This window comes from Oncorhynchus mykiss, chromosome 19 (assembly GCF_057628025.1).
Source record: "Oncorhynchus mykiss isolate SJ-2025 chromosome 19, ASM5762802v1, whole genome shotgun sequence".
Taxonomy (NCBI): domain Eukaryota; kingdom Metazoa; phylum Chordata; class Actinopteri; order Salmoniformes; family Salmonidae; genus Oncorhynchus; species Oncorhynchus mykiss.
Window position 1 is genome coordinate 61,502,195 of NC_143040.1, and position 12,624 is coordinate 61,514,818.

Here is a 12,624-nt window from a genome sequence, read left to right on the forward strand (position 1 = left end):
CTTCAGAAAGTATTCAAACTCCTTTACTTTTTCCCCAAATATTTTTTTACAAAGTAAGATTCAAATGGATATAATAGTTAAACACAAAATTACAATCTACACAAATCTACACAAAATACAATTTTAAGCAATTTTTTATTAATGGAAAATATAACACTACCTTGATTAGATAAGTATTCAACCCTGTGAGTCCATGCATGTTAAAATCACCTTTGGCAGCGATTACAGAGTCTTTCAGGGGCCTCATTTATCAATCAGGCACAAATCTGAGTCTTTCAGGGGCCTCATTTATCAATCAGGCACAAATCTGAGCTTTAACCTTGGGATCATTTCCACACAAAGTGTGAGATTTATCAACATGATTGTTTGCTTTAGAGTGTGGTAAATGTACGCACAGCCATGCCCATGAGTACGCACAGCCATGCCCATGAGTACGCACAGCCATGCCCATGAGTACGCACCGCCATGCCCATGAGTACGCACAGCCATGCCCATGAGTACGCACAGCCATGCCCATGAGTACGCACAGTGCCAAGTGGTGGAATAAGGAAACTGCTTGTCAAGCGCAGAATGGGGAAAATATATGTTGAAATTGTGAGAGTAATAATTAAATCATTTTCGATTTCATTTTGAATTCATATAACATATTTTGACAGGATATATGCTGTATAATTTGATCACATCAGTGCATTCGTTACCATTATATCCATATAAAATAGGTCTACAGTAATGTGTGAAATGATTAAATACGGGGATCTTGCTGTGTTGGAAGATTTGACACAAGCTGCATTTGGCAGAGAGCTGTTTTTAGAGACAGAAGCGAACATGTCAGCAGGCGGCTTGCAGACCGGAATCTCACAGCCCTCGATGAGTCAATCATCAGCAAAATGAACTTTACCATACAATTTCCATACACCATCACACAACAGATTGAAGTCGAGGTGTTTCTTTGCCATCAATGGGTTCCCGAATACGAACAGAGCAATACACGGCACCCACATCGCCATAAAAGCGCCATCCAAAAACGAGTTGAACTATATGAACAGAAAAGGCACTCTTAATGTGCAGGAGAAAACGCTGCTGAATGTGGTGGCCAGATGGAACACACGACTTGTTCATTCTGCAGAACAGAAGTGTTGGCCTACAGGAGGGAGCTGTTAAGGATGGATGGCTTATTCGTCAGTGTTGCCTACTCATCTGAAGTATACTGAACAAAAATATAAACAAGCTGAAATTACAGATCCCATTTTTCCATACGCACAAAAATGTGGGACGCAAATTTGTTTACATCCCTGTGAGTTAGCATTTCTCCTTTGCCGACATAATTCATCCACCTGACAGGTGTGGCATATCAAGAAGCTGATTAAACAGCATGATCATTACACAGGTTCACCTTGTACTGGGGACAATAAAAGTCCACTCTAAAATGTGCAGTTTTGTCACACAACACAATGCCACAGATGTCTCAAGTTTTGAGGGAGTGTGCAATTGGCATGCAGACTGCAGATAATTGCAAGTTAATTTTTCTACCATAAGCATTGCCCACCCATGTCTGCCCACCCATGTCTGCCCACCCATGTCTGCCCACCCATGTCTGCCCACCCATGTCTGCCCACCCATGTCTGCCCACCCATGTCTGCCCACCCATGTCTGCCCAGTCATGTCTGCCCACCCATGTCTGCCCAGTCATGTCTGCCCAGTCATGTCTGCCCACCCATGTCTGCCCACCCATGTCTGCCCACCCATGTCTGCCCACCCATGTCTGCCCAGTCATGTGAAATCAGTAGATTAGAGCCTAACACATTTATTTCTATTGACTTATTTTCTTATGAACTGTAACGCAGTAAAATCGTTGCAATTTGTGTTTATATTTTTGTTCAGTATATGTGACTTAAGCACATTTTTACTCCTGAACTTATTTAGGCTTGACATTACAAAATAGTTGACTCTCAAAATACTTACTGACTCTAGACATTTCAGCTTTACATTTTTTATTAATTTGTAAACATTTCTAAAAACATAAATCCACTTTGACATTGAGATGTTGTGTGTAGACAAACAGTTCAGGCTGTAACATAACAAAGTGGAAAGTCCAGGGGTGTGAATACTTTGATGGCCCTGTATGTACTGTAAGTACACTTGTAACACTGAGAATGTGTGTTTGTGAGTGCAGGGAAGAAGCTGTCTGATCTGGAGAAGGTCACGTCTCTGAAGGTCTACAACTGGTTCGCCAACCGACGCAAAGAGATCAAGAGACGTGCCAACATAGGTAACGTTTCCGACCCCATCGGAGTGTATGTCAGTGTGTGTGTGTGAGTGTGTGTGTGTGGTAGAGAATCTGTGTGTCAGTGTGTGTGTGGTAGAGAATCTGTGTGTCAGTGTGTGTGTGTGGTAGAGAATCTGTGTGTCAGTGTGTGTGTGTGTGTGTGTGTGTGGTAGAGAGTCTGTGTCAGTGTGTGTGTGTGGTAGAGAGTCTGTGTCAGTGTGTGTGTGTGTGGTAGAGAGTCTGTGTCAGTGTGTGTGTGTGGTAGAGAGTCTGTGTCAGTGTGTGTGTGTGGTAGAGAGTCTGTGTGTCAGTGTGTGTGTGTGGTAGAGAGTCAGTGTGTGTGTGTGTGTGTGTGGTAGAGAGTCTGTGTGTCAGTGTGTGTGGTAGAGATTCTGTGTGAGTCTGTCTGTGTGTGTGAGTCTGTCTGTGTGTGTGTGAGAGAGAGTCTATGTGTGTGTGAGAAAGAGAGTCTGTGTCAGTGTGTGTGTGTGATAGAGAGTCTGCGTGTCAGTGTGTGTGAGAAAGAGTCTGTGTGTGTGGTAGAGAGTCTGTGTGTGTGGTAGAGAGTCTGTGTGTCAGTGTGTGTGTGTGGTAGAGAGTCTGCGTGTGTGGTAGAGAGTCTGTGTGTCAGTGTGTGTGTGTGGTAGAGAGTCTGCGTGTGTGGTAGAGAGTCTGCGTGTGTGGTAGAGAGTCTGCGTGTGTGGTAGAGAGTCTGCGTGTGTGGTAGAGAGTCTGCGTGTCAGTGTGTGTGTGGTAGAGAGTCTGCGTGTCAGTGTGTGTGTGGGGTAGAGTCTGCGTGTCAGTGTGTGTGTGTGGTAGAGTCTGCGTGTCAGTGTGTGTGTGGTAGAGTCTGTGTGTCAGTGTGTGTGTGTGTGGGGTAGAGTCTGTGTGTCAGTGTGTCACAAGAATTTTCTCAATGGTTGAATTCAACTACTACTCAAAGCTTTGTTTATTTCCCGAAGGTTGAAAGGCTTCAGTTAATAAAGAAGTAGACAGTCTCAGATTCTGCAATAGATCAATACTTTATTCAGAGAGCGCTCTGTCTTCAAAATGAGAACACAATCTTTTTATAGCACACACACACACACACATGAACTCGCATCAGTAGAAACTCCACCTCTCTTTAGGTGGGCTGTAGTTTTCCAAAGTTCACATACATACATATACTTCTGCAACATGTTTCATCATCTTCTGCAAGCTATTTCTAACAGTTTTCCTCCTCCCTAGGGTGGAGAGGTCTCTTTCCAGTTATTAGTTTCACCGTTATCACAAGTTGACAGTTCAGTTGTTCTTGAATGTCTCAACTATACCCAGCTCGTATTGCGAAATAGTAACACAATGGCCTAGTCACACACATTATTGGATTATGACTCTTAACACATTTCATACAATTATATGGTTTCAGGGTGGAATACTTTAGTCATTATCTTAAACATAACAAATATTTTATCACAGTGTGTATGTGTGGTAGAGTCAGTGTGTGTGTGGTAGACATCAGATATGTTATGATCAGGTCTGTTTTTTACCGAAGAAGCAGCAATCCTGGAGAGCCATGGGATTGAAGTCCAGAGCCCTGGAGGACACTCCAACAGCGACGAAATCGACGGGAATGACTTCTCTGACCAGGTAACCACCCGTAAGAAAGTGGAGTGGTCCAGAACCCATGCACTTTGTTCTATCTGACAGGTGGTCTATGATACACATGGATCACCCCTGAAAAAGTGAAATGTTCTCTCCCAGTTTGTGTTGTATGTTGTAGCCAAGGGGCGTGGTTTAACACCTTGCCTCTTTGTTTACCTACAGGGCTGTGAGGTTCCTCTGTTTGAGAAGAGAGCTGTGACCAGACCTTTCAGTCTCAGTCTCTTTGTTTACCTACAGGGCTGTGAGGTTCCTCTGTTTGAGAAGAGAGCTGTGACCAGACCTTTCAGTCTCAGTCTCTTTGTTTACCTACAGGGCTGTGAGGTTCCTCTGTTTGAGAAGAGAGCTGTGACCAGACATTTCAGTCTCAGCCTCTTTGTTTACCTACAGGGCTGTGAGGTTCCTCTGTTTGAGAAGAGAGCTGTGACTAGACATTTCAGTCTCTTTGTTTACCTACAGGGCTGTGAGGTTCCTCTGTTTGAGAAGAGAGCTGTGACCAGACCTTTCAGTCTCTTTGTTTACCTACAGGGCTGTGAGGTTCCTCTGTTTGAGAAGAGAGCTGTGACCAGACCTTTCAGTCTCAGTCTCTTTGTTTACCTACAGGGCTGTGAGGTTCCTCTGTTTGAGAAGAGAGCTGTGACTAGACCTTTCAGTCTCAGTCTCTTTGTTTACCTACAGGGCTGTGAGGTTCCTCTGTTTGAGAAGAGAGCTGTGACCAGACCTTTCAGTCTCAGTCTCTTTGTTTACCTACAGGGCTGTGAGGTTCCTCTGTTTGAGAAGAGAGCTGTGACTAGACCTTTCAGTCTCAGTCTCTTTGTTTACCTACAGGGCTGTGAGGTTCCTCTGTTTGAGAAGAGAGCTGTGACCAGGCCTTTCAGTCTCAGCCTCTTTGTTTACCTACAGGGCTGTGAGGTTCCTCTGTTTGAGAAGAGAGCTGTGACTAGACCTTTCAGTCTCAGTCTCTTTGTTTACCTACAGGGCTGTGAGGTTCCTCTGTTTGAGAAGAGAGCTGTGACCAGACCTTTCAGTCTCAGTCTCTTTGTTTACCTACAGGGCTGTGAGGTTCCTCTGTTTGAGAAGAGAGCTGTGACTAGACCTTTCAGTCTCAGTCGACGAGACCTGTCCTCTCCCACACAGGTACTGTATCCTGTTACAACTCCTATTGTATTATGGTTTACATATTCATACTGTACTCCATGTTTGGTACAGAACTTTTTCTCTATACCAAATCTGTTAGACGGGTAGCTAATCAGCAAGTGGGGGGGGGAACAAATTCTTATCATTTGTTTGCATGCGTTTGACCATGCGAACCAGTTGTTTTCTGTAACCGAACAAGTGTGCGTCTCAAGCAGATTCTCCATCTGAAAAAGCAGGACAGTGGAAATCAACCTGTTAAGACTTTAGCTATCCATGTCTTTCAGGTCAGTGTAGGTCAGGGGTCTCGAACCCAGATGTGGTCTGTGAACTGATTTGTGGTTTTGCATAGTAAAGGCGCCGCTCAGTTGTCTGTGTCAGGGTTGAAGACCACAGATGTGTAAACATGACCCATGACTCCTCCCCCTCTTGCGGTTGCAGGTTCCCACCCTGCTGCCAAGCTGGCTGGCGGCTTGGCCCGGCTCGGGCAGGGGGGGCTTGGCCGTCCAGAGGGCCAGCTCTCTGATTTGCCGATCCTTGCTCTCGGGAGCGAGTCTCGCTCAGGGGGCAGGGACGGAGGGTTCCAGACTGACTGGTGTGTCCTGGTCTGCCCCCTCCCCCCCCTCCCTCCAGGACGACTCCTCCACCAATCACAGCAATGCCCTGGAGCACCAGGATCCCATCACTCTCGCAGTGGAGATGGCGGCCGTCAATCATAGCATCCTCGCCCTAGCCACGCAGGCGGGGGGAGGATTGGCCCTGGGCGGGACAGGCAGTGACATCAAGACCGAGGTGGTGGAGCCCAACTAGGGGGGGGGGGGGCTGTGGATGAGCGGGAGGGATGAGAGGGACGGAAAGATGTGTGTATACATGACAGTATGAACGAGGGAGGGAAAGGTGTGTGTGTGTGTGTGTGTACATCACAGTAAGAAAGAGGGAGTGAATACTACTGTTCAAAAGTTTGGGGTCACTTAGAAATGTCCTTGTTTTTGAAAGAAAAGCAAAAAAAATTGTCCATTTAAAATGACATCAAATTGTTCAGAAATACAGTGTAGACATTGTTAATGTTGTAAATGACTATTGTAGCTGGAAACGACTGATTTTTTATGAAATGTCTACATAGGCATACAGAGGCCCATTATCAGCAACCATCACTCCTGTGTTCCAATGGCACGTTGTGTTAGCTAATATAAGTTTATAATTTTAAAAGGCTAATTGATCATTAGAAAACCCTTTTTGCAATTATGTTAGCACAGCTGAAAACGGTTGTCCTGATTAAAGAAGCAATAAAACTGGCCTTCTTTAGACTAGTTGAATATCTGGAGCATCAGCATTTGTGGGTTCAATTACAGGCTCAAAATGGCCAGAAACAAAGAACTTTCTTCTGAGAAATGAAGGCTATTCCATGTGAGAAATTGCCAAGAAACTGAAGATCTCGTACAACGCAGTGTACTACTCCCTTCACAGAACTGCCTAACTGTCTCTAACCATAATATTCTGTCTCTAACCAGAATAGAAAGAGGAGTGGGAGGCCCCGGTGCACAACGGAGCAAGAGGACATTAGTGTCTAGTTTGAGAAACAGACTCCTCACAAGTCCTCAACTGGCTGCTTCAATAGTAGTACCCACAAAACACCAGTCTCAACGTCAACAGTGAAGAGGCGACTCTGGGATGCTGGCCTTCTAGGCAGTTCCTCTGTCCAGTGTCTGTGTTCTTTTGCCCATCTTAATCTTTTATTTTTATTGGCCAGTCTGAGATATGGCTTTCCCTTTGCAACGCTGCCTAGAAGGCCAGCATCCTGGAGCCGCCTCTTTACTGTTGACGTTGAGACTGGTGTTTTGTGGGTACTATTTAATGAAGATGCCAGTTGAGGACTTGTGAGGAGTCTGTTTCTCAAACTAGACACTCTAATGTACTTGTCCTCTTACTCAGTTGTGCACCGGGGCCTCCCACTCCTCTTTCTATTCTGGCTAGAGACAGTTTGCACTGTTCTGTGAAGGGAGTAGTACACAGCGTTGTACAAAATCTTCAATTTCTTGAATGGAATAGCCTTCATTTCTCAGAACAAGAATAGGCTGAGTTTCAGAAGAACGTGCTTTGTTTTTGGCCATTTTGAGTCTGTAATTGAACCCACAAATGCTGATGCTCCAGGTACTCAACTAGTCTAAAGAAGGCCAGTTTTATTGCTTCTTTAATCAGGACAACCGTTTTCAGCTGTGCTAACATAATTGCAAAAGGGTTTTCTAATGATCAATTAGCCTTTTAACATGATAAACTTGGATTAGCTAACACAACGTGCCACACAGGAGTGATGGTTGCTGATAATGGGCCTCTGTACTCCTATGTAGATATTTCATTAAAAATCAGTCGTTTCCAGCTACAATAGTCATTTACAACATTAACAATGTCTACACCGTATTTCTAATCAATTTCATGTTATTTTAATGGACAAAAAAAAAGCTTTTCTAAGTGACCCCAAACGTTTGAATTGTAGTGTATACGTACGGTATGTGACTGTTAGTGTACATGGGGATGAATTTATAGTGGAGTATGAAAACATTGTATGTCATGGTGCAGGTAGAGCATATTGGAATGTTATACTGTAAATCAGGAGTGTCAAACTAATTTTGCCCTACGGGTCCTACCTCCACCCCTATCCCCTCCCTAATACCTCTACCACCCTAGTAAACCCTTTTAGACTGTTCTAGAGGTGTTGGGAGGCCTGGTTCTACCTCCACCCCTATCCCCTAATAGCTATACCTCGTTACCCCCTAGTACCCCCTTTAGACTGTTCTGGAGGCATTGCGTTGGCAAGTCTGGTCCTGAAGGTGTGGGTGTATGTATGGTATATGCTCTTGTCTGTGTGGGTCTAAAGATTCAGAATAGTTTATTATAGAACCCTGCAAACCTCCCTCTAAGCATGGAGGACCCCTGCCTTGGCACCTTCTCCCCAAGGTGCTCTGCACACTTTAATTCTCTTGCTCTCTCATCACCCCCTATGCCCGTCATCCCTCTATCCCTCTCACCCCCTATGCCTGTCATCCCTCTATCCCTCTCACTCCCTATGCCCGTCATCCCTCTATCCCTCTCACTCCCTATGCCCGTCATCCCTCTATCCCTCTCACTCCCTATGCCCATCATCCCTCTCACTCCCTATGCCCGTCATCACTCTCTCTCATCACTCCCTATGCCCGTCATCACTCTCTCTCATCACTCCCTATGCCCGTCATCCCTCTCACTCCCTATGCCCGTCATCCCTCTATCCCTCTCACTCCCTATGCCCGTCATCCCTCTATCCCTCTCACTCCCTATGCCCGTCATCACTCTCTCTCATCACTCCCTATGCCCGTCATCACTCTCTCTCATCACTCCCTATGCCCGTCATCACTCTATCCCTCTCATTCCCTATGCCCGTCATCCCTCTATCCCTCTCACTCCCTATGCCCGTCATCACTCTATCCCTCTCACTCCCTATGCCCGTCATCCCTCTATCCCTCTCACTCCCTATGCCCGTCATCCCTCTCACTCCCTATGCCCATCATCCCTCTATCCCTCTCGCTCCCTATGCCCGTCATCACTCTCTCTCATCACCCCCTATGCCCGTCATCCCTCTCACTCCCTATGCCTGTCATCCCTCTATCCCTCTCACTCCCTATGCCCGTCATCCCTCTATCCCTCTCACTCCCTATGCCCGTCATCCCTCTATCCCTCTCACTCCCTATGCCCGTCATCCCTCTATCCCTCACTCCCTATGCCCGTCATCCCTCTATCCCTCACTCCCTATGCCCGTCACTCTATCCCTCTCACTCCCTATGCCCATCATCCCTCTCACTCCCTATTCCCGTCATCACTCTCTCTCATCACTCCCTATGCCCGTCATCACTCTCTCTCATCACTCCCTATGCCCGTCATCCCTCTCACTCCCTATGCCCGTCATCCCTCTATCCCTCTCACTCCCTATGCCCGTCATTCCTCTATCCCTCTCACTCCCTATGCCCGTCATCACTCTCTCTCATCACGCCCTTTGCCCGTCATCCCTCTATCCCTCTCACTCCCTATGCCCGTCATCCCTCTATCCCTCTATCCCTCTCACTCCCTATGCCCGTCATCCCTCTATCCCTCTCACTCCCTATGCCCGTCATCTCTCTCTCATCACTCCCTATGCCCGTCATCACTCTCTCTCATCACTCCCTATGCCCGTCATCACTCTATCCCTCTCACTCCCTATGCCCGTCATCCCTCTATCCCTCTCACTCCCTATGCCCGTCATTCCTCTCACTCCCTATGCCCGTCATCACTCTCTCTCATCACTCCCTATGCCCGTCATCACTCCCTATGCCCGTCATCCCTCTATCCCTCTCACTCTCTATGCCCGTCATTCCTCTCACTCCCTATGCCCGTCATCCCTCTATCCCTCTCACTCCCTATGGCCATCATCCCTCTATCCCTCTCACTCCCTATGCCCGTCATCCCTCTATCCCTCTCACTCCCTATGCCAGTCATCCCTCTATCCCTCTCACTCCCTATGCCCTCTATCCCTCTCACTCCCTATGCCCGTCATCACTCTCTCTCATCACCCCCTATGCCCGTCATCCCTCTATCCCTCTCACCCCCTATGCCCGTCATCCCTCTATCCCTCTCACTCCCTATGCCCGTCATCCCTCTCACTCCCTATGCCCGTCATCCCTCTATCCCTCTCACTCCCTATGCCCGTCATCCCTCTATCCCTCTCACTCCCTATGCCCGTCATCCCTCTATCCCTCTCACTCCCTATGCCCGTCATCCCTCTGTCCCTCACTCCCTATGCCCGTCATCCCTCTATCCCTCACTCCCTATGCCCATCATCCCTCTATCCCTCTCACTCCCTATGCCCGTCATCCCTCTATCCCTCTCACTCCCTATGCCTGTCATCCCTGTATCCCTCTCACTCCCTATGCCCGTCATCCCTCTCACTCCCTATGCCCGTCATCCCTCTATCCCTCTCACCCCCTATGCCTGTCATCCCTCTATCCCTCTCACTCCCTATGCCCGTCATCCCTCTCACTCCCTATGCCCGTCATCCCTCTCACTCCCTATGCCCGTCATCCCTCTATCCCTCTCACTCCCTATGCCCGTCATCCCTCTATCCCTCTCACTCCCTATGCCCGTCATCCCTCTATCCCTCTCACTCCCTATGCCTGTCATCCCTGTATCCCTCTCACTCCCTATGCCCGTCATCACTCTCTCTCATCACTCCCTATGCCCGTCATCCCTCTATCCCTTTCACTCCCTATGCCCTTCATCCCTCTGTCCCTCTCACTCCCTATGCCCGTCATCCCTCTATCCCTCTCACTCCCTATGCCCGTCATCTCTCTCTCATCACTCCCTATGCCCGTCATCACTCTCTCTCATCACTCCCTATGCCCGTCATCACTCTATCCCTCTCACTCCCTATGCCCGTCATCCCTCTATCCCTCTCACTCCCTATGCCCGTCATTCCTCTCACTCCCTATGCCCGTCATCACTCTCTCTCATCACTCCCTATGCCCGTCATCACTCCCTATGCCCGTCATCCCTCTATCCCTCTCACTCTCTATGCCCGTCATTCCTCTCACTCCCTATGCCCGTCATCCCTCTATCCCTCTCACTCCCTATGGCCATCATCCCTCTATCCCTCTCACTCCCTATGCCCGTCATCCCTCTATCCCTCTCACTCCCTATGCCTGTCATCCCTCTATCCCTCTCACTCCCTATGCCCTCTATCCCTCTCACTCCCTATGCCCGTCATCACTCTCTCTCATCACCCCCTATGCCCGTCATCCCTCTATCCCTCTCACCCCCTATGCCCGTCATCCCTCTATCCCTCTCACTCCCTATGCCCGTCATCCCTCTCACTCCCTATGCCCGTCATCCCTCTATCCCTCTCACTCCCTATGCCCGTCATCCCTCTATCCCTCTCACTCCCTATGCCCGTCATCCCTCTATCCCTCTCACTCCCTATGCCCGTCATCCCTCTGTCCCTCACTCCCTATGCCCGTCATCCCTCTATCCCTCACTCCCTATGCCCATCATCCCTCTATCCCTCTCACTCCCTATGCCCGTCATCCCTCTATCCCTCTCACTCCCTATGCCTGTCATCCCTGTATCCCTCTCACTCCCTATGCCCGTCATCCCTCTCACTCCCTATGCCCGTCATCCCTCTATCCCTCTCACCCCCTATGCCTGTCATCCCTCTATCCCTCTCACTCCCTATGCCCGTCATCCCTCTCACTCCCTATGCCCGTCATCCCTCTCACTCCCTATGCCCGTCATCCCTCTATCCCTCTCACTCCCTATGCCCGTCATCCCTCTATCCCTCTCACTCCCTATGCCCGTCATCCCTCTATCCCTCTCACTCCCTATGCCTGTCATCCCTGTATCCCTCTCACTCCCTATGCCCGTCATCACTCTCTCTCATCACTCCCTATGCCCGTCATCCCTCTATCCCTTTCACTCCCTATGCCCTTCATCCCTCTATCCCTCTCACTCCCTATGCCCGTCATCCCTCTATCCCTCTCACTCCCTATGCCCGTCATCCCTCTATCCCTCTCACTCCCTATGCCCGTCATCCCTCTATCCCTCTCACTCCCTATGCCCGTCATCCCTCTATCCCTCTCACTCCCTATGCCCGTCATCCCTCTATCCCTCTCACTCCCTATGCCCGTCATCCCTCTATCCCTCTCGCTCCCTATGCCCGTCATCCCTCTATCCCTCTCACTCCCTATGCCCGTCATCCCTCTATCCCTCTCACTCCCTATGCCCGTCATCCCTCTATCCCTCTCACTCCCTATGCCCGTCATCCCTCTATCCCTCTCACTCCTTATGCCCGTCATCCCTCTATCCCTCTCACTCCCTATGCCCGTCATCCCTGTATCCCTCTCACTCCCTATGCCCGTCATCCCTCTATCCCTCTCACTCCCTATGCCCGTCATCCCTCTATCCCTCTCACTCCCTATGCCCGTCATCCCTGTATCCCTCTCACTCCCTATGCCCGTCATCACTCTCTCATCACTCCCTATGCCCGTCATCCCTCTATCCCTTTCACTCCCTATGCCCTTCATCCCTCTATCCCTCTCACTCCCTATGCCCGTCATCCCTCTATCCCTCTCACTCCCTATGCCCGTCATCCCTCTATCCCTCTCACTCCCTATGCCCGTCATCCCTCTATCCCTCTCACTCCCTATGCCCGTCATCCCTCTCACTCCATATGCCTGTCATCCCTCTATCCCTCTCACTCCCTATGCCCGTCATCCCTCTATCCCTCTCACTTCCTATGCCCGTCATCCCTCTCACTCCCTATGCCCGTCATCCCTCTAGCTCCCTATGCCCGTCATCCCTCTATCCCTTTCACTCCCTATGCCCGTCATCACTCTATCCCTCTGTTTTTGTCTCCCACCTCCAACTTCGCAGTATAAGGGAGACGGGAAGTGGTGAGGGTTTAACAGGCCTCTGGAGACAGGAAGTGGTGAGGGTTTAACAGGCCCCTGGAGAAGCCTATATATTCCCTTGTTGTAGCTCTACCTAAACTGGTTAGGTTTAAAGCTAGTGAGATCAGACATTCATTATAT

At 48.9% G+C, this 12,624-nt stretch overlaps 1 protein-coding gene across 12 annotated transcripts in view; it reads left to right on the forward strand.

Moving 5' to 3' along the window:
- The window catches only part of LOC110498100 (homeobox-containing protein 1), a 29,911-nt gene extending 23,804 nt beyond the window's left edge, over positions 1-6,107 (forward strand). For 3 of the 12 annotated variants that reach the window (XM_036955057.2, XM_090209642.1, XM_036955060.2), the window contains exons 7-10: positions 2,174-2,269; positions 3,798-3,892; positions 4,958-5,041; positions 5,480-6,107. In XM_036955057.2, the coding sequence (XP_036810952.1) occupies positions 2,174-2,269; positions 3,798-3,892; positions 4,958-5,041; positions 5,480-5,848 (644 nt within the window). In that variant the 3' untranslated portion in view covers positions 5,849-6,107. Of the gene's footprint in view, positions 1-2,173; positions 2,270-3,797; positions 3,893-4,069; positions 4,149-4,957; positions 5,042-5,479 lie in introns of those variants that run through there. The other 9 variants (XM_036955062.2, XM_090209643.1, XM_090209640.1 and 6 more) reach the window with 6 other exon arrangements.
- Positions 6,108-12,624: the final 6,517 nt, after the last annotated feature.